Below are 22,136 nucleotides of genomic sequence, written 5' to 3'. Positions count from 1 at the left end.
AGTTGCAGGAGAGCAGTGATAATACCTAAGAAAGGAGATTTAACAGACATAAAGAATTGTCGCCCTGTATCACTTCTTTGTTGTGATTACAAACTGCTCTCTAAGGTTTTAGCAAATAGATTGGCTGGAGTAATGGGGAAGAAATCCGGACCAGTCCTACTGTGTTCCTAGCAGATCTGTTGTTGACAACATTTCTCTAGTTCGTGATGCATTAAAAGTGTCAAAATTTGGATTTTGGTCTGATTTCCCTGGACCAGGAGAAGGCTTTTGATAGAGTTGAATACCCATATTTGTGGAAAACTTTAGCAGTTTTTAGTTTTAAACAGGACTTTATTAAGATGGTCCAGGTAATCTATAATGAGATTGATAGTGTATTGAAGATAAATGGCCTTTTACGTGCTCCATTTAAGGTCAAAATGTTAAAAGAGGTGTAAGACGAGGGTGTTCTCTATCTGGAATGTTGTGCTCCTTGTCCATTGAGCCTTTACTACAAAAAATAAGGGGAAAAGTTTATGGGTTAAACTGTACAAAAAATGTATGTGTATCTGCTTATGCTGACGATGTAATGGTATTTGTAAGTGGACCAAAAGATGTACAAAATGTATTTCATTTAATTAATGATTTTACTCTTGTATCTTCGGCAAAGGTGAATTGGAAGAAATGTGAAACAGTTTTGGTTGGTCAATGGGATAATGGTAAACCAAAACTTCCTGAAGGTTTGGTCTGGGGGAAAGGGGGTTTAAAATATTTGGGCATTTTTTTAGATGATGACATGACTCAACAAAGAAACTGGAAGGAGTTGTTGAAAAGATTAAAGGACGACTAGAGAAATGGAAATGGCTGCTCCCAAAAATGACATATAGGGGACGCATCCTTGTCATCAATAACCTGGTCGCGTCTTCACTGTGGCATAAGTTGGAGTGTATTGATCCTCCTCCTCAACTACTGATAAAAATACAAGCGATTCTCATAGACCTTTTTTTGGGATTAATGACACTGGATTCGACAAAGAGTTCTTTATTTACCGAAAGAAGAAGGAGGACAAGGACTGATTCATTTACAAAGCAGAACTGCTGCTTTTTGTTTTAAATTTTTGCAGAGACTTTTTGTGCATCGGATGTCAGCTGGAGGGCAATTGCCTATATTGATTTGCTAAATTTTGGAGGCTTTGGATTAGACAAGCATCTATTTTTGTTAACTTGTCAGTTTTTCCACCTCTTTATAAGAGTCTTTTTAAAGTTTGGAGTTTGTTTCACATTAAGAAATCGGATGAACCATATTCAATTTATTGGCTTCTGGAAGAACCTTTAATTCTTGGGCCCCGTTTAGATGTGACTGACAACAACAGTTTTTGTTTAAATTGTGGTTTTAAGCTTCAAGAATCCAAAGTAATTATTTTAAGACAATTACTGAACATTGCTGGAGAGGAATTAAACAATGCTGTAAAAGTAGCTGATGTTTTACGCACCAGATCTATTCGACTGGTTTCTCTCTTTTTAATTAAGTTGAAGTCTATCTTTACAACAGAGGAGAGTTTAATGTTAAGAGACTATTTTTCTGACATTTCTGTTCCTGATTAAAAATTTTTTTTCCCTTGCTTGATGATTGGGGAACACGGACACAGAGGGGTTCAGGATTGTGGCTTGACTGTTTATTTCACAGCACAGCACCTATAGCGTATAGCTTTGCATTAGCAACCACACATTAATAGCATGTAAAAGAAAGAACAAAACATTTGTCATCTGTCTTAACACAACAGTGGTATAGCGGCATCTTGTGGAAAACACAATACACTGCCTTACACTTACATTGTATTATTTTTATCCCTGGTTCGAGTCCCGGCTGAGCCATGAGTTAGCAGGTTCTCCTTGTGTCAGTGTGGTTTCCTCCAGGTACTCCAGTTCCCACCACAGTTTAAAGACATGCAGCAGAGGTAAATTAGTGTCTGTATGTGAGCCCAGTGATGGACTGGCCATCCGTTGAACATTGAAAATGTTATAAAAACGTTATTTCTCAAGTTATAGAGTGGAATGTTCCTCTAATGTTCACACAAGCCAAGAAAAAAAAACATTCTTGCATTAAAAAAACTGGATGTTTTCATTCTAAGAACATATTTTTGTTAGCTGGGAGGCTTCTCTCCAGTGTGAACTCTCATGTGATTGTTCAGGCTTACTTTTTGCGTGAAACTCTTTCCACACTGTTGGCAAGTGAAAGTGCTCACTCCCGTGTGAATTCTCATGTGCTTATTAAGGCTTCCTTTTTGCGTGAAACTCTTTCCACACTGTTTGCAGGTGAAAGGCTTCTCTCCAGTGTGAACTCTCATGTGGACTCTAAGTTTTCCTTTTTCTGTGACACTCTTTCCACACTGCTGGCAAGTAAAAGGCTTCTCTCCAGTGTGAATTCTCATGTGGACTTTAAGGGTGACATGATAATTGAAACTCTTTCCACATTTTTGACATGTGAACGGCTTCTCTCCAGTGTGAATTCTCAAGTGGACTTTAAGGTTGGCATGATTACTGAAACTCTTTCCACACTGTTGGCAGGTGTAAGGGTTCTCTCCAGTGTGAAGTATCATGTGACTGATCAGGCTTCGTTTATGTTTGAAACACTTTCCACACTGAGGGCAGGTGAAAGGCGTCTCTCCGGTGTGAATTCTCATGTGGACTTTAAGGCTGGCATGCTGACTGAAACTCTTTCCACACTGTTGGCAAGTAAAAGGGGTCTCTCCCGTGTGTTTTCTCATGTGGTTATTAAGGTTGAAGGGATGAGTGAAACTCTTTCCACATTGTTGACATGTGAACGGCTTCTCTCCAGTGTGAACTCTCATGTGGATTTTAAGGTTGGTATGATTACTGAAACTCTTTCCACACTGTTGGCAAGTAAAAGGGGTCTCTCCCGTGTGTTTTCTCATGTGGTTATTAAGGTTGAAGCGATGACTGAAACTCTTTCCACATTGTTGACATGTGAACGGCTTCTCTCCAGTGTGAACTCTCATGTGGACTTTAAGGTTTCCTTTATGTTTGAAACTCTTTCCACACTGTTGGCAGGTGTAAGCCTTCTCTCGAGTGTGAATTCTCATGTGATTGTTCAGGCTTCCTTTATGAGTGAAACTCTTTCCACACTGTTGACATGTGAAAGGCTTCTCTCCAGTGTGAATTCTCATGTGGGATTTAAGGCTGTTAATTTGATTAAAACGTTTTCCACACTGTTGGCAGGTGAAATAACTTTCAGTCCCTTTCTGTTTAGCCCTTTTTCCTGAAGTCTTTTCAGTCTGTGAGCAACTAAAAGATGTTTCTTCAGTTATGACATCACAATGCCTCTTATATTGCTCTTTCTCTTCCATTTCATTCAGATCTTGACTCTCCTCTTTCAATGCCATCAGGTCTAAGGTAAAAAAAAACAAAAAACACAAAAGATACAGTTTAACAGATATTAACATTTTAACATTTTTCATTCAGATTTACTAGCAGCTTGCCCCAGCGCGAACCCTCTTGTGGCTTTCAAAACTACTATCAGGATTTACTAAAGACACGCAGTGATAAATTAGCACTGAAAAGGCGTGAACAGGGTTATTTTTGCGGCTGACCTTATTGCATATGCATTTGTAGGAGTTTCCCTTTCAGGCGCAAAATTCATGGGAGGAGAATATGGCAGTGGAGGTCCCATGGCATGGATTTTTTTGTATTATTTTATAATGTTTCCTGAGGTGTACTTACACTCACCTAAAGGATTATTAGGAACACCTGTTCAATTTCTCATTAATTCAATTATCTAATAAACCAATCACATGGCAGTTGCTTCAATGCATTTAGGGGTGTGGTCCTGGTCAAGACAATCTCCTGAACTCCAAACTGAATGTCAGAATGGGAAAGAAAGGGGATTTAAGCAATTTTGAGCGTGACATGGTTGTTGGTGCCAGACGGGCCGGTCTGAGTATTTCACAATCTGCTCAGTTACTGGGATTTTCACGCACAACCATTTTTAGGGTTTACAAAGAATGGTGTGAAAAGGGAAAAACATCCAGTATGCGGCAGTCCTGTGGGCGAAAATGCCTTGTTGATGCTAGAGGTCAGAGGAGAATGGGCCGACTGATTCAAGCTGATAGAAGAGCAACTTTGACTGAAATCACCACTCGTTACAACCGAGGTATGCAGCAAAGCATTTGTGAAGCCACAACACACACAACCTTGAGGCGGATGGGCTACAACAGCAGAAGACCCCACCGGGTACCACTCATCTCCACTACAAATAGGAAAAAGAGGCTACAATTTGCACGAGCTCACCAAAATTGGACAGTTGAAGACTGGAAAAATGTTGGTTGGTCTGATGAGTCTCGATTTCTGTTGAGACATTCAGATGGTAGAGTCAGAATTTGTCATAAACAGAATGAGAACATGGATCCATCATGCCTTGTTACCACTGTGCAGGCTGGTGGTGGTGGTGTAATGGTGTGGGGGATGTTTTCTTGGCACACTTTAGGCCCCTTAGTCCCAATTGGGCATCGTTAAATGCCACGGCCTACCTGAGCATTGTTTCTGACCATGTCCATCCCTTTATGACCACCATGTCCCCATCCTCTGATGGCTACTTCCAGCAGGATAATGCACCGTCACAAAGCTCGAATAATTTCAAATTGGTTTCTTGAACATGACCATGAGTTCACTGTACTAAAATGGCCCCCACAGTCACCAGATCTCAACCCAATAGAGCATCTTCGGGATGTGGTGGAACGGGAGCTTCGTGCCCTGGATGTGCATCCCACAAATCTCCATCAACTGCAAGATGCTATCCTATCAATATGGGCCAACATTTCTAAAGAATGCTTTCACCACCTTTTTGAATCAATGCTAGGTAGAATTAAGGCAGTTCTGAAGGCAAACGGGGGTCAAACACAGTATTATAAACATTATAAAGAGAGCGTTTAGTCTAATCACACTTTAACCATGACGACATACAGGGAAGATTTCAGATCGGCTCGTCTGAGCTTTCATTTTCTCAAAGGCAGAGCAGGACACCCAGAACTCGGTTTACACCTATCGAAATTTCTAGCCACTTGGGGACAATATTCAGGCTAGGGGAACTCATTAATGTTGAAAAACCTCATAACATGAAAATTTCATACCATGGGACCTTTAAAACATTCTGGCCTGGTTTCACAGACAGGGCTTAGATTAAACAATGATTAAGCCTTAGCTAAATTAGGGCATTTAAGTATCTATTAACATGCCTTATAAAAAAAACATTACTGGTGCGCATCTTGAGACAAAACAATAGCACTGCCATATTTTAAGATATGCTTTCAGTTAAAACAGCTCAAACATGCATTTTAGTCTAAAGGCCCATTTATACTTCTGCGTCGAGTGTACGCGCGTAGCCTACGCCGTCGTGAGCATTTATACTTCTGCGCTGTTGTCTGCGTCAATGTGCAATTCCACATGCAGACGCTAGAAGGCAGTGTCCTCGGGCATGTTGGTGTAAATCAAGACAACAGCCGAAGAAGAAGCAGCTTGATGTGTAGAATCTGTGACATTCATGTCGGAATATCAGCAGCAGTGAGAGAGCGGCTTTTCTTGCAGCTTGAGTTGTTGTATCTAATACAAATTAAGCATCTCTAGTTGATTAGAAAAGTTAAATAAGGCAATCTGGCGCTGGAATGCATTTGTGAAACCATGCGGAGCTCGTGGCCGCTGTATTCAGCAGCGGTGGCTCAGCAAGCGATTGTTGTTGCGGAGACTTCATTCACGAAATATACCCTAATGTGTCCCTGTTCTTGATATACAATTACTGATTAACATCTTTGGTTTTAATGAGAAAATAAATAAACTATATTCAGCGGATCTATGTATTTATTTACTACCATAAAGAATCGCTGGACTGCAAAATAGTGTGTTATAGCAGACGTAAGGAACTATCATCCAATTTCTGGACACACACACACTCCTATCGCAGATTTTTTATTTATTTATTGACCTGAGGGAAGGGTTCTGGCAGACCAATCACAGCGCTTGAGGTCCGCGTAGAATTGACGCGTTGTTACATTTTTGGAGAGGTGCGCGTCAGGCTACGGCGTATCCAACGCGTCTATGCGTAGGGTACGCCGTACCCTCTGCGTGCACTCGACGCAGAAGTATAAATTGGCCTTAAGACTAGCTTAAAGGTGCTTTATGTAGGATGGACACCCAGTGGTTTAACTAGGTATTGCCATCCAAATTCAAAATATTGGAGCGGGTGGCCCCCTCCTCCTTAGACTGGAAGCACATGCAGGTTGCCAGAATGACGACACAAGCAGGAACGAGTGCACCTGACGACGGAAAGCAGCGAGAAGGCTGCATTCACACTTGACGTCTTTTTCGAAGCTGCCAGCGTCTGTTTTACATTATAATCCCATGGAGTAAACCAGGGGTGGGCAGTTAAATTTCCCAAGGGGCCACATGAGAAACTGGGGCGGTTGTAAAGGGCCGGACCAGTTGACTTCAGTAAATAAATACTTAGAAGTTCATGCCTTGTTAAAAACTCTGCATCCATTTTTTTAATGTTAGCTAACATATTTAAGGGTTAACAGCATATTTCTTGAAAGCTGTCCTACATGATCGTGAACACATTTGAGTGAAGGTGCATAGTTTCTGTAAGAAAAAAAAGAAAGTGCGGTTGTATTGCATGCACCTAATTACACCTATTTGCGTTTGATTTTTAATTAACCAATTACAGGGCTCAACGCTGAGGATTTTTTTTCTATTGACTGTGTTTTTATGTTTTAAACACTGTAAAAAAAAAAGGGGGGGGGGGGTAATCATTACATATTGGCCCAATAAATGACTTCCAAATAATTATCCTCATGCAAATCCTGAGGCATTGTACTAATCATAGCTTAAGGTCTTCACTCAAAATTTAAATTGTATATTCACCAAACTTATTTAATTGTGCTCAGTTAATCTATGAAGTCGAAGCTAAAAATCCATGTTGGATGAACAAGTCCGACGTCCGAAAAACTGTATACGCATGCGCCAAATGTGCTTGAGGAAAACCGTTCGTGTGGAGATTTCAAATGCAGAGCGCGAGCAGAGCCAAACCAGCCGGTGCTGAAGACCGAAACAAACATTCCCAAGAGAATAGAGATATTCATTGTCACAAGACGTTGGTGAGTATTGAGCACTGACATTATTCTCCAGAGTTTTGCTTCATGACCCGGTATGAAGTTTAAAAGACATTTTGTATAATCACGAGTTCATGTATTCATTGGCTTCATGAGTGTGTTCTCTGTTACCACATAATTATCTAATGGTAGCAGAGGTGGACAGTAACTAAGTACATTTACTTGAGTACTGTACTTAAGTACACTTTTTGAGTATCTGTACTTTACTGAAGTATTATTTTTTAGGGAAACTTTTACTTTAACTTCACTACATTTGATAGACAAATATCATACTTTTTACTCCACTACATTTCTATCAAGATCCTCGAAGTCAAAAGTCGTTTCTGTAGCAGCTTTAAAAGTCAGTGGATGATTTTTTTTCTTCTTTAAAAGTTTTTTTCTTTTGTTGCAAAATGTAAATGTCTGGGAGAAAGAGAAGCGTAGACGTATGGATGAATCTGAAAAAGCATGATGAAAGAGCTCAGTTCAGTCTGGTTTTTGTGCCTCTCAGATGCCAGAGCACGAGTACTGAATAGAGCTTTCTTTTGTGTGTTTTTTTCGCACTTAAACAGACCAATACACACAAAATGTAAATTTTCATTTTGGAAAGTATTCATGTAAATAAAGTTGATTATGTCTTAAGTGAACGTAAACTGTTGGGGGAATATCGGATGTGTATCAGTGTGTAGGATTTGTGTATTCTCCCTTAAAGTGACAGCAGCTTTGTAAATAGCTTTGTAACATTTAAGTATTTAAATTAGTTCAAGGTGGTCGTATGCTAGCATGTCGGATGGAGCATCACTGAAGGGCTTAAACCACCGTGCGTTTATACAACAATGCAACAATAATAAAATAATGCATTTACAAAAAAAAGGAAATTTACTTTTGATACTTAAGTACTTTTAAAAGCGAGTACTTCTGTACTTTTACTTAAGTAAAAATAGTTTTTAACAACTTTCACTTGTAACGGAGTAATATTTTACCAGTACTACTTTTACTTTCACTCGAGTAATGGAGTTGTGTACTTTGTCCACCTCTGAATGGTAGCCAATAGTTTTCTTTCCCTCATGTCTTATATGTCTAAAATAATAGATAAGTAAATTAAGTCATTTGTGTGATATGTGCGGCATGCAAACTTTGAACACAGTGCCATTACATTGCGTATGTGTCAAGCTTGTGATTTTCTTATTCGTCCATTAATTCGTCTCTTCCTCATTATATAATGAAGTAACTTCTGTTCTGTGACTTGCCAGATGTGATGCAGGGGAACTTTGTCATTAATGTTAGTTGTGCTGCGTTTTCTTCACTACATTAAGACATCCTGTTATGCAGAGACTTAATTTTTCCTTATTGAAAATAATGTATTTTTACCACATATCCTGTGTTGGAATTGACTTGTTAATACAATAATGTGATAGGGTTGACATTTTGTTGTCTGTGTTCATTTTGCTTAGTATATTTATGTGTTTATTCATTTATGTCTTTTGGGGCAGTGAGAAATAAACAATTGTTACTACAATTTAAAATATTTAATTGGACCAACCTCACAGTTTGACTATAGCCGCGTTTCCACCGAAATTACCCGGAACTACTTGTACCAGGAACTTTTTTCCCAGGAACTTTTTCTCCCCCAGACCTGCTACTTTCTGCGTTTCCACCGCGGTCTAAAGTACCGGGAAGATTAGGCAAATTAGCCCGGTGACGTGGGAATGCGCGCGACTGCTCCTCCCAGTCACCGACGGACATGAATCACTTTTGCGCGATACTGTCTGCAACAACAAGTGGAGAAGATGCTGGCAGCGCTGCTTTTGCATACACATTACCAACACTGCTTATTTAAACGTGCACTTTCACCTGGTTTGACCATTTTAATGCAAAATGGGATGATGGGCAATCCAAAATCTGAATGTGTTGCAATAGCTCAATTCCGAAATATTTTCTATAAAAGGATAATGAGGTCAGTCATTCAAGACAGATGTGTGAAAAGTTAATTGAATGAAAACAATAGACTGAATTAAGCGGTTGAAAGATTAGGTAGGCTACTAGACTGCAAGTATTTATTTATCACAATAACATCTCTTAGCATTCACTAAAAAAAAAAAAAAAATCACATGACTAGTATTACAATATGCTTCATTAAATGCATAATTTTAGAGACTTCTTCCTCAAATTTGAAATGAAGCAGGACCACACGTATGGCTTCACTTAAGTTGTGGTTATAAGTTATTATACTACATTCACATAGTTATACATTTAAAAATATAATATTTGGGTTTTCTAGATATGTTTATGTGCATATTCAGAAAGACTTGCGAGCAGCAGCCCTTTTATTTGCTTCCAACACTACAATTAGAAAGTGGTTATATAGAATGTGGAAATTAAAAAGACACAGTGACATTTTACACATTTGACTTTATTTTAGACAGATTAGTTCTTACAAAATTAAAATAAGTGTGCAAAGACAAATAAATTACTAGAATAAAATGAAATTATAAAATGTGAAAACAACAATATATAAAAAAGTGTATTTTTCAGTAACCTGTCCAAGAGCTGTGCCAACACGTACAATATATAAAGTACAAATGTGGTAGAGCAAATGCTTCATTCAAGCGGCTGGTCATTGTGGCTACTTCTTGAACAACTGGACAAACTGTCCAAGAACAGACAGAAACCCGGTCTGAAAGTCCCTCTGCTGCCGTCTGCTTTCTTCCGCTTCTGACTGGTGAAATGCCAGCTCTTGCCTCCTCATCTCTCCTCGGTCTGGCTCTCCAGTAACAGCTGAATATATTGGTCTCGCTGTTCTTGTCCATGCTGCAGGACGGCCCGGTTAGCATCCTCCATGTTCCTCAGTGCATCAAGAAAAGTCAGTCCCTTTTCCTTTTCCCTAAGTAGAAAAATTGCACAGAAACACATGGAAATTAATACACAAGGCAACCATGAAACAATAGAAACCATCAATTAATTATTTAGTGTTTTCACTACAAATAATGAACAATTGCTTGCCCAGCTTGAACAATGCCCAGTGTGCAATTTCTATCATTGGCAATTTAAGTTTACAATTAAAAACAACAAAACTACTCAAAACCATTATGGATTACACATCAGTTTTTAAATATATACACATTTTGTCAGCTTTATACCTCTGGCATGTGTGTGTTTCGGCAGGAGACACGGGACGAGGGCTAACGTGTACTGGTGACCGCGGGGGAAAACACGCTGGTCTCCGTTGCCTGCAATTCATCAGGGCCACCCGTTACGTCTGGAAAAGCACGTTGAAAAAAGTTACTGCAACGTTACACTGCAACGAGTTTAATAGATGATACCAAGATGAGATATTTACCTTCAACCCACTCGGATTCCGGGATGGTTTCCAACAACGCACTAGCCGAGTCTTTCGTTACCGCTGCACCAGAAAATGACGGTCTGTGTTCCAGCAACGCGTCCAGGCGGTCATGCCGCTTGTTGATACGCTGGTCGGAACCGCTCCGGTTGTTATGATCCTTTAATTTCTTGTAATCTTGTCTTAATTTCTTTAACTTCCCTCTGCACTGTTTTCCAGTGTGACTGGAACCGAGTCGATATCTTCAGGTAACGTTATACCTTTTCATTGCGGTTCGCCGTTTCCAGTTCCCGCTGGATGTCCTCCTCCGCATATATGCTCAAAGCCTGAACCTCGTCGTCGGTCGAATTTTTTTGTTGAACTCCATTGTTGCAAAGAAAATATTTACTGAACGCAGAACCCACCTCGCAAAAAACTTGTAAAAATGGCGGTGGGGAAAAAAATGCTGGGAGAGCTCAACCAATTAGCATGTTCAGCGCCCAAGTCCCACCCCCGAAAGTTCCCGACCTTTTCAAAAGTACCACCTCGCAAGCAGGGCCGTTTGGAGGGGGAAATATTTACCCGGAACTTCATTTAGACCCTAGTTCCTGCGGTCGAAACACACCGAGTTCCCCCCCAAAGTTCCTGGTTCCGGGGGAAAGTTCCTGCGGTGGAAACGCGGCTTATAAAACATTTCTCCAATTTAAAATGTTCTAGTGACTGGTCACATCTAAATTTTTTAGTTTCTGTGAATCTGTATCAATTAGATGTGACCAGTCACTAGAAAATTTTAAATGGGAGAGGCCTGAAATGTTTTACAGTGTTGATAAATTAAATTTTTCCAACATATTTCTAATTGAGCCCATGTTAATAGACACAATTTAAAAAAATTCAACTTGCAGAAATTCAATTTGGCCAATTGAATTACATTTAAAAATTGAATTACATGAACATTTTAGATGTGATCAGTCACTAGAACATTTTGAATTGGAGAGGCCTTACATTTTTTACAGTGAACATAAAATGTTGAATATTGATATTTTAAGTTATTTAAAATGAAAATTTAAATGTGAAATTAAAACAGCCAGTAGGTGGCAGCAAGTCACTTTTAATGAGTGAGTCAGTGAGATTCAATCGATTAATTTGCTGATTAATTCAAGAACGAAGCATTTGACAGCGGTAATAAGTAGGGCTGGGCGATATGACGATATTATCGTATATCGACGATGTCTCGCAAATATCTCGATATCGATAACAGTCAGTGTTATCAGACGATAATCGACAGTATCATAAAAATGACGACTGATAAACTCACAGGACATTGCGTTGCCAAATACATTATAAATAGCTTATAGTTACCATACACTTACCTCTTTAGTGTTTTTGATGCATAGCTACAGTAACCTATATGTGTTAAAGCAAAACATTGAAGTATATGGATAAAAAGTTGGTTGTGTCTGTTTTCATTATACATGCGCAAAGAGAAGCACATTACATATTAACGAGACATAGGTTGGCTTGGCTAAATGTTTTAAACAGCTCTAAAAATATTATTGGCTATTAAATTATAAATAGAATAGCCTATTAATAATACAAATATTAATCAAACGTGGAAACCTGGAAAACATTTAAAATACTAACGCTAAAAATAAAACGAGAGAGCGAAACCTTTGAACAAAATATTTTATTCAGGACACAATGCGAACGATATTCAATCATTTAGACAAATTGCTTTTATCAGTAACATATTCAAAACGTTTTTTTTTTTTAAATCAAACAATGGGTAAACAAAAATCACCTTAAAATAACTTTATGCAGGTGATCTGTAAAACACCGTAAATGTGGTTTACCCAGCATGTCTTAACAGTTGCGTATGAAAATCATAAATGCATTTTTTTAAATCATCAGTAAAATCTTCAAAAAACTAAATCATCATTCAAAATTAAAACAATTCATTTTTTTTTAATTAGACACCTTAAAAATAAAATATAATCCAAACACCTCGTTATTTAATAGAAACCTATAAAACGTATGGTTTGCATGCATGTCTTGGCAGTTGCGTATCATAAATGCATTTTAAAAAAATAATTAAAATCATCAAAAATCTAAATTATTATTCAAAATTAAAACAAATATGATTTCATTTTTTTAAAAATACATTAGGCTAGTTCTCAAAAATAACATATAATCTAAACACCACGTTATTTAGCCTAATTGAACCATGCATTTATAAAACATTACCGCAACAATCTAACGCAGGTTTCTAGACAGGAAAACGAGCATATTAACCTTTTCTGGGGTTAAAGCATTACGGAATGGGGTGACAATTTGACCTGCTGCGCTAAAAACCCTTTCTGAAGGACTGCTTGTTGCAGGCACACACAAAAATTTTCGCGTTACGAGAGACATGAGCGGGAATCGGCGTTCATTATTTTTCCACCACTCAAGTGGGTCCTCCTCTCCGTCAATTACATCTTCCAAAAGATAGGCCGTGAGCTCAGCCGCTGCCCGACCCGCCTCACTCGTAGGTGTTTTTTTGGTCTTTCCAAGGAGATCACTCAGTGTGTTTTTTTTCTTCTTCAAAGGTACCTCTTGAGCGCTGGTGTTTGCATGTTCTTCCATGTTCTCGTGATTTACCGGGCTTGAGTGACGATGGCACTCTGTAATGGCATCAAGCACTTCTGTCTTGGTTTGCTCCAATTCGTTCAAATTAATTCCACCTCTGTAGCGGGGATCAAGGAGAGTGCTGATTCTGAGAAGTTTTTGGGTTGCGTGGTTGTTATATTTGGCGTCTAATTCCTCCAAGATGCCAGTCTTAATTTTTTTACCCAATTGTGTGTCATCGTCATTTTCCGTTAAGACACGACGTGTGTGTTGTAGCACTGGGGTGACAGACGAAACAGTAACGTAAGTTTCTCCTGACAAAACGTCGGTCAAGTCTGCTACAGGCTTCAGTCCTTTGTTCACGGACTCCAGAACGGAAATATCTTGCCACGTTAAGTTTGGTAGTGGACGTCGGCTTTTGTCATCTGCAAAGACCCGTCGTATTGCTGGAGTCTGCTCCAGAATCCTTTGTGTCATCTTCAGCTTCGACCCCCAGCGCGTTGGACAGTCCTACAATTAATTAATAAACAAAACAAATAACATTAGAATTTAAAGTGTCTATTTTTATAGCAATCTTTTAATTTAACATTTGTTTTACTTTTTTTTATATATATATATATATATATATATATATATATATATATAGATATATAATAGATAGAATTACCTAAATTACCTAAACCTAAATAGATTTAAAATAGCTGCGTTTGTGTTCTCCAATTTTAATCTGTAGCCTATAGCTTAACCTTAAACGGTTGAAAATGTATATAAAAGGTAACCATGGGCCTGTATTTTAAATAATATAAAATAAAGGTTAGAATAAAATTATTGTAATATAAAAAAATGAAAGAAAAATATATTAAAGTGATGACAAAAATCATGGGTAGGCTATTTGAAATAGCATAATAAAATACAATATATAAAAATAATGGTAACACTTTACAATAAGGTTTAATTTGTTAACATTAATGTAATGAACCAACCATGATAAATAGCCTATTCATCTTTGTTATGGTCAGTTCATAGTGCATTATCTAATGTTAACAAATACTACAAATGTTGATAGTAATAAGCAAGCATATTACTAAATGTTGAAATTAAAATAATTCATTTTTACATTCATTATAACATCAAGTTCATTATTAGTTTATGCAACTAATGTAGTTAACTAATGAAACCTTGTTCTAACGTGTTACCAAAATAATATTAAAATAATATTAAATTAAAATGGTTTTACCGTTATGAGAGAGTGATTAGGGATGTCGAGCTCCTCTTGCGCTCTCACGAGTTCGCGTCTTCGGTGCCAACTCTTCGAGAAAGCCCCATTAATGGCCCGGCATACACCAAATGCTCGGTCTGTACTGGCCTTCTCCTTCTGAAGTGAATTGTTTATGGCGACATTCAAATTGTGCCCAAAACAATTAAGCCATGGCCACTTTAGTTGCCGCACTGCTGCCACGACATTAGCTCCGTTGTCTGTGGTGATGCATGAAATTTTTTTTTCATCGACGCCCCATTCTTTAACACTATCCAAGAGACTATCTGCCAAATAATCTGCTGTGTGGCTCTCAGGCACATAAATCGTTCCGAAGCAGTTTGATTGAAGTACCCAGTTTTTGTCTATGTAATGAGCAGTAATTGACATGTAAGGTGTCATCGTATTGCTGCTCGACCACATATCCGTCGTAAGAGCGACATAATCCGCGCTACTGATGCTAGTCATAACCTCAGTTTTCACTGTATTATACAGCTCTGGAATAGCTGTTCTTGAGAAATAATTCCGACTGGGTACTTCATACTGCCGGTCAAAAGTTTGAAGCATGGACCGGAATTCTGCCTGGTCCACAAGACTAAGAGGCATCATCTCTTTAACCAGAAAACGGGTCACAGCTAGAGTGCACTGTCTCCATTTTAAACTGGATTTATCGTACTTCTTTCCACAAGCGAACGCAGAAGCAATCTGAGTTAAACTAGAATTTTTCCCGCTTTGAGAAGCGGCTGCAGAGCGGGGCTCAAATGAGGCCGCTACTGCTGGATGGTGTATGTTGATATGGCTGCGGAGATTAGTGGTCTGCGCATCTTTAACCCTTACTTTTTTTTTGCACAGCCTGCAGATAGCCTCTGTTGGATCCGCTGGTTCACCATTTGCATTTGGTTTAAATCCATAATACTGCCAAATTACCGATGTGCATCTTTTCTTGGATATTAAACCGTTGTCCTCCATTTTATGCCTGGAAAATTTTGACACAGACATGAGCAATTGCGCGCGCGGGCGAGTGGGCGTGGTCAGTGCGGAGTAGACGATATTATCAGATATCGCGATATTTTTGAAGGCGATTATCCCCCCCAAAAAATTCACATATCGCCCAGCCCTAGTAATAAGTGCGTCATTGAGGTTGCGTGTTGCTTAAATACAAAAAACAGTGCAGTGATCTTTGTTTGGAACTACTTTCGTTGGCGAAAACAGGCAATATGGTGTCTAAAAAGTAAGTATCTTAATATTATCTTGTTTATTGTTGTATAAAATTAATATAATTTGTAATCACATTGATATTTGAAGAAAAACGGCACTATTTGTGTGATATTGGTTAACTATATTAAATTACATAAATATAAAAAACATACAGGCATTTTTGCCCCTTATCTTGAATTTTGAGGGTATTCTAAATGCATTTTAATAGACAAAATCATGCAGTGAAAGCATGCAGTCTAATAAGTCTTGGTGCATGTGGTGTGGGCATAGGTGTGTTTCTGTTTGGCTTTTGTAAAGTGAGGGACATACTCAATAATGTCAGACAGTATATATTTAAACGCATTTACTTGACAAACTTTATGAGGACGAAAGTGAAAGCGATCTGACGTCAGGGCTTGCGCATGCCATCTGTGTGAGTTTGTGTGGCAGCGCGTATGCAATAAGAGCGGCCTGTATAAACTGTGTAAAACATGCAGCTACTATAGTGATTCTGGGCATCTGTAAACACAGATAACTGCTCCTGCATCTCTCTGTGTGCCTGCAAACTGCACTTGATGTGACTGATGGGGCGGAGTCATGTGACAAAAACCAAAATAACCGACATGGGAAAAATACGTTTTAATTTAGGTTTCGATTATTTTTCGATTAATCGTACAGCCCTAGCTTCAAGTTTCCAGAGATCAGCGAAGGGTAAGTCGCTGAAGGAGATAATCTTCTTTTCGAGAGTACTCTCGTATTGAGTAGCGTTACGCTATGCTTTTATTATAACATTTATCATACTGTTTTTTGGATAGATGCCGAGGTTTTTTAGGACAGGGATGTTTGCTCTCTGACTCGGACCCCTTTCGTTAGGCAGCTTTCCATGACTGGAATAAATTGAAATGAAATACGCCGTGTTTGCTGCCAACTGTCAACCCGGGTTGCCGAAATACAATTGGATAAAAGGACAGTGGGCGTGTTACACAGACCAAAACATAGATAGGGAACACACATTTTCACAGGAGAATAATTGACTATAGCATTGTTTTTCAGATAAACATGTATGTTAACTTAACTTAGCATGTTTCTTAAATATCTGCAAACATATTTTTATGCTTTAGTAGAGTCAAAAACCTGCATAGAGCCCCTTTAAAGGATTAGTTCACCCAAAAATGAAAATTAGCTCATTAGTCTAGGGTGGCTCGAGGGAGAGTAAATCACGGGATAGTTTTCATTTCTGGGTGAACGAACCCTTTAAGTGTCCAACATTCCACACTTTCATTTTTCAGTTAATTACATGCATCATCTGCGTATTTACAGTGCACTTTTTCTGTTTGTAACTTTCAGTAATGACACTATGAACACTATAATAGTGCATCAATTTTGGGATGCACCAGTGGAGTTCACTTCATTCATTCGTGAAATGAGCCGTTCTGAGACTTATATAAATTAATTTTTGTAGAGCAAGATCTGAATAAGGATCAAATGAGTGAGTTTTGAGAATGAAACCAACCTGTTAGTTCCTCAGTTTCTTCATGTTTCAAACTGAATACTTCTTCAATCTTCAGGTCTTTACTCTCCTCTTTCTTTGTTTCTTCCTCAGTTTCTTCTTGTTTCAAACTGAATACTTCTTCAATCTTCATGTCTTCAGTCTCCTCTTTAATAAATGCCATCTTTATAATAGCGTGTCACATGGATCTGAGTCACTTCATCAGAAGTTTTGAGAATAATGAGAATAATTAAAAAATAAGTCCAAACTAAATCTCAATGTGCGTCAAACACTCAAAAGTAGCACTACAAATTATTAAAGGAACACAAATCATATAGACACTTTATATTTTAGGCAGTTCTGATTCAATTGACTCAAGTTTCTCTCATGTCTACTCGCCAGAGACTGAATTCATGATAAACTGGGAGACTCACCTTTTCTGTTACTCGTGTGTTTTCATTCTGTTACTTTGCTCACACAACGCTAATAAATGTTAGATAAAGCAATGCACTTGTAAAACTTTAAAGCTGGTTCTATAGTTTTAAACACAGTGAACACTTAACACACAAACCTTTCTTCAGCTGAATCACAACAGTTGCAGGAGTGTGGCGCAGCCTTATGACATCACACCACCAGACCAAAATAAAAGTCCTGCTCACAAAAACATCTTGCTGCAAGACTGTTAAAATGACTGAGCCTGGTTTCTCCCAAGGTTTTTTTCTCCATTATGATGGAGTTTTGGTTCCTTGCCAGTGTCGCCTTGGGGTTAATCAGTTGGGGACACTAAATATTCAACTATATCACTGATCAGACCATTTCAATTATCATAATTAATTTCAAAGTCATAAATAAGAGATAAAATGTTAATATGATTTTAAAAGTCATAATAGTGAGATTAAAAGTCTATAATACGACATACTAAGTCATAATTATATGATAAAATGCTGAAAATATGATTGTAAAAGTCCTAATTTTTAGATTAAAAAGAGTAAAAAATATGACACCAAGTCATTGTGAGATGAAAAGTTGAAATTAGGACTTTAAAAATTCTGAGATAAAAATTCTACATGTAGGATTTAAAGTCAAAATTATGACTTAAAAAATGTAAATTTTGATTAAAAGTCCTAATTATGAGATAAAAGCTAAAATTAGATTTAATAAAGTCTAAATTTTAACCCAAACACACACTAAGACATTAAAGGGGTCATGAACCTTTTTTCTTAAATTTTTGTATACTGTTGTCCGAAGTCAATTTATGACCGCGAATGGACGCACAATTTTCCTGTCTTTTCTTCCCAGTCAATATTGGTACGTTTAAAAGTGTTTACTCAGTTAAAGTTCATTAAATACTAAGCTGTATGTGTTCTGAATCGAATATACATATGTATTTCATGTATTATGAGTTTTATGAGGATTTCATGTGACTTTTGTCTGACGCACGTGGAGCTAACTAACTAGCGGTTTGTGCACAGTGTATCACGTGGGAAGAAGCTAACGCAGCAGATATTTTCTCTGATCAAGTGTCCCACATATATGTTTCAGAGCCAATAAATGGAGTTGTTTGATGGCATCCTGCTGTTCCTGGCGTGAGATTTATTATGTACAGAACCAAGTCTGCTACATAAAACTGGTGCCGTGACCTTCCTGGATACATCCAATCAGCCGCAGCCGATCACCAGGTGTTGTTCTCTTACGCGGAGCTGTTCCTTGGATTCAATGAGCCATTCACATGTGTCAAGTGTCAAGTTTTGGATCGTGCCTGCCTTCCAGTGTCAGCTAATGAACTTTGCTCATTTCAGTTACAATTAGTTTCTTCTACACTCTTAAGACATTGACTTTTGAATCAGTCCTTTGAACCAATTTATTTTGGTATACAAGTGATCAGTATGGACAGTGAAATGTACATGTCGTCACCAGTCTTGGGGAGGGGTAGAGGTTTCGTCAGTCCAGATAGTGCTGTGAGACTTAAAGAAAATTATCAGATTAGAGATGTCAAATTGGCAGTAGCATTCTGGACAGACTCTTAGATGATTGTAGTACTTCTGCTTTGAGGCACCAGTCTAACCCAGAGACAGTTAAAAGTGAGCCAACTAGCACCACTATGGACTTATCAAGATTGAATCTGATCGTACGATCTGACAATGGAGAACCTCCTATTTTCCGTGGTGACGGTACGGGTAAACTTACTGTTCATGAGTGCATGGAGTTAATGGAGATATACTTACAGTGATGCGATTGTCCGAAAGCAGAGCATGCCCATGAGGTTCTAAACCACCTTTTGGGTAGAGCTAGTCAAAGTAGGGCTAAAAAGTAATTCCTCATCTGACATGGTCGTTACTCCTCCGACCATTTACTAAATGCTCCTACGTTATTTCAGTAAAAGCCCAGAGTCTTGTCTTCCACTGGCAAATTTCTACACTACACTGTGTTATGACCCCGTCTAGGGTGAGGCCGCAACATAAACTGGTATTGGAAACCGAAGATCCTTTGTACACTTTTATTTACAGGGCCACAAAAGAAAGCACAACTTCAGGGATGAGCTAAGGCCAAAATAACAAACAAACACCAGCTAAACTCCTAACAGGAAAAACTAAATTCCCTAACAAAAGAAAACAAATAAAAATACAACAAATTAACCTATCTACCTATCTGATGAAAAACAGGAGAAAACAGTATTTACAAAATAATTGGCACTCATCCCCTACAGCTTCCAAGAGTGGAAAAATATTTACAATAATCTACAAAATATACAAAGAAAGGAAATGAGATTGACAGCCACTTATCAACTCAAAACCAAAATTCACACTGCACACAACAGGCAGGTCAACAGATTAGCTAGCAGTAGCAACACACTGTAGCAAACACACAACAGCACATGTGCAATTGAACAACAGGAAATCACAGGTTGAGCAGAGCTCCCTCTTCAGGCACTGCAGATCCTTTTAAGTCAAGTCAAGTCAACTTTATTTATATAGCGCTTTTAACAATGTAGATTGTTTCAAAACAGCTTTACAGTGTTAAACAGGAAAATAATGCAGCATAATTTTATTCAGCTGTATAGCCATTCTGGAAAAATTTCAAGTATCATACAGTGACAGTGTGGGCTTTAGATCAATAATTTGATCAGTAATTTAGTTTAAATGGTTAACTTAGTTTATTATTTAGATGTATTTCGATGTTTAGTTGAAAAATTTAGTGTCCCCAACTGAGCACGCCAAGCCAGAGGCAACAGTGGCAAGGAAACCAAAACCCCATCAGGTGACCTAATGGAGAAAAATAAACCTTGGGAGAAACCAGGCTCAGTCGGGGTGCCAGTTCTCCTCTGGCCAATTAACAAACAGCGTATTATTATTATTATTCTGGCAGTTTTACAGCTCGGAGGTCATAATAGATCAGAATATTCGAGGGACCGGGGGCAACATGCTGGAGACGGGTTTATTGAGGATGATGTTGATTAAATAATTATTAAAGTGCAATATTCGAATGATCGGAGGCAACACGCTGGAGACGGGTTTATCGAGGATGACATATCGATTTAAGTATTATTTAATTGTAATATTCGAACAATCTGAGTCAACACGCCGGAGACGGGTTTATTGAGATGCCGTGTCGATGAGGCAGTTGCAGGGGAAGTCTAATCACGGTCTCTGCAGACACTTCAGGGTCCTGTGTTGGTCTTCTCTGGGCGCAGGTCCACCATCTGAACTGGATACGGCCCGGATCCGGCTGACTGCAGTAAACCTCGGGATAAAACAGAGAGACTATCATTAGCGTAGATGCCATTCTTCTGATGATGTAACGAGTACATCAGGTGTTATGGGAAGTGTTCCCGGTTCCGGCTGACCTAGTTAATGCAGCCTAACAATCATTTCATTGAAAAAGTGTTTTTATTTTATTGCCTCTTGGTCCCATTAGCACCAATCAGATCTGGAGTTCACTTCGATAGGATCCAATCCTGTGAAAGAAAGGGCGGGACAAAAGAGAAAAAGAGCATAGCAACACATATACACAATACGTCTCAGGACGTAACAACTGCCACGTGACAAAGAAAGAGCCCTGTCGACTATTGGGTCCGTCTCAACTATGCGGCCGAAATTGCTGATAATCACTTGCAGAAACAGGGTAGTCAAATTAAGAACATTTCACAAGAAGTTGTGATGATTATTATTTATTAGGAACTGCCCTGATGTTGAACTTTCTAGTGTGTTCAGGTACAAGCCTACCACCAAGTGGTCATAGGCAGAAGTGCAAGAAGCCATCAATGAGCATCAAAGGGAGCTGAGAACAAAAAAAACATTCTCTTACTCTCCCCCTGGTCATTCGCTCAAAGTGGCAACTGTTGGCATCAACCACACAGGTACTACCACTGTGTACAACACTGCAGTGAACGCAGCAGCATGCATCCCTAGTACTCAGACCAATAAGCCAGAGATCACCACAGTTCTTTCACCCACGGCCTTGACTGACAGGGGTACGCTAGAGCGAGTGCATGGCATGCTAGATAGGGTGCTCGACCGTACCAATGCACAGGCCGCTTCTAATAGACCACAATCGTCCTCATGGTCTTGTCCATCCAAATGTCGAGTTTGTGGTGATAGAACCCCTTCCACATGGTCACATTGCATGTCTGAGAAAAGATGCCTGATTTGCTTGCAAGTTGGTCACCAGCACAGAGATTGCCCTAGGAAAAGTGCAGAGCCCGAGGACCGCACTCAGCTTCAGAGAAACGGACACACATGCACTTGGGAGGGGACAGTGTGGGTAAAGTTGTTCAAACCCTTGAAGACAATGCATCAAGCATACAAGAGTCGACCTGCAAGTCAAAGACAAGTGATTCTGTTTCAGAACTTGAATCAGTTGACATGGGCAGACAGCCTTTTCTATACTGTCGTTTTAGTCAATGACAAGGTTCTTCTAAAAGCCTTGTTGGACAGTGGCTCTATGGCTTGCACCGTCAGTGAAGTTGCAGAATCCTGTTTATTGAATGCTGGATTGTCTCTAGACCAGTGCGAAATGATCTGCCCAATATTATGCTGGTTGGATGTGGTGGAGTGCAGGTTGCGCCAAAGTGTACTTACCAGCTTAAGATGAAAGTGTACGAGTATGAAGTCAGTGTACCCACGCTGGTTGTTGCAGGCCA

At 38.9% G+C, this 22,136-nt stretch overlaps 2 protein-coding genes across 2 annotated transcripts; both read right to left on the bottom strand.

Annotated features, from left to right (window-relative positions):
- Positions 1–1,637: 1,637 nt before the first annotated feature.
- LOC307126124 (uncharacterized protein) lies at positions 1,638–17,586 on the bottom strand. Its single transcript, XM_079816511.1, has 4 exons — positions 17,568–17,586; positions 17,431–17,479; positions 17,021–17,213; positions 1,638–3,384 (listed from the first exon to the last, which is right to left on the bottom strand). Exons 3-4 carry the CDS (start codon positions 17,178–17,180, stop codon positions 2,120–2,122), a joined length of 1,425 nt encoding a protein of 474 aa, XP_079672637.1. The 5' UTR covers positions 17,181–17,213; positions 17,431–17,479; positions 17,568–17,586; the 3' UTR covers positions 1,638–2,119.
- On the bottom strand, positions 12,130–15,415 carry LOC307126123 (E3 SUMO-protein ligase ZBED1). The gene is made up of 2 exons (XM_079816510.1): positions 14,293–15,415; positions 12,130–13,565 (listed from the first exon to the last, which is right to left on the bottom strand). Exons 1-2 carry the CDS (start codon positions 15,307–15,309, stop codon positions 12,702–12,704), a joined length of 1,881 nt encoding a protein of 626 aa, XP_079672636.1. The 5' UTR covers positions 15,310–15,415; the 3' UTR covers positions 12,130–12,701.
- Positions 17,587–22,136: the final 4,550 nt, after the last annotated feature.

Source organism: Gobio gobio, assembly GCF_949357685.1.
Source record: "Gobio gobio genome assembly, chromosome: 5".
Classification (NCBI taxonomy): domain Eukaryota; kingdom Metazoa; phylum Chordata; class Actinopteri; order Cypriniformes; family Gobionidae; genus Gobio; species Gobio gobio.
Note: the sequence above shows the minus strand (reverse complement) of the source record. Positions and strands in the feature narration are given on the sequence as shown.

Coding starts and splice junctions, on each gene's coding strand:
- LOC307126124 (XM_079816511.1), bottom strand. CDS start 17,180: ATGGCATTTATTAAAGAGGAGACTGAAGACATGAAGATTGAAGAAGTA. Junction 3,385..17,020: donor AGAAACTGAGGAACTAACAG/GTTGGTTTCATT, acceptor TTTTTACCTTAG/ACCTGATGGCATTGAAAGAG.
- LOC307126123 (XM_079816510.1), bottom strand. CDS start 15,309: ATGTCTGTGTCAAAATTTTCCAGGCATAAAATGGAGGACAACGGTTTA. Junction 13,566..14,292: donor CTAATCACTCTCTCATAACG/GTAAAACCATTT, acceptor AATTAATTGTAG/GACTGTCCAACGCGCTGGGG.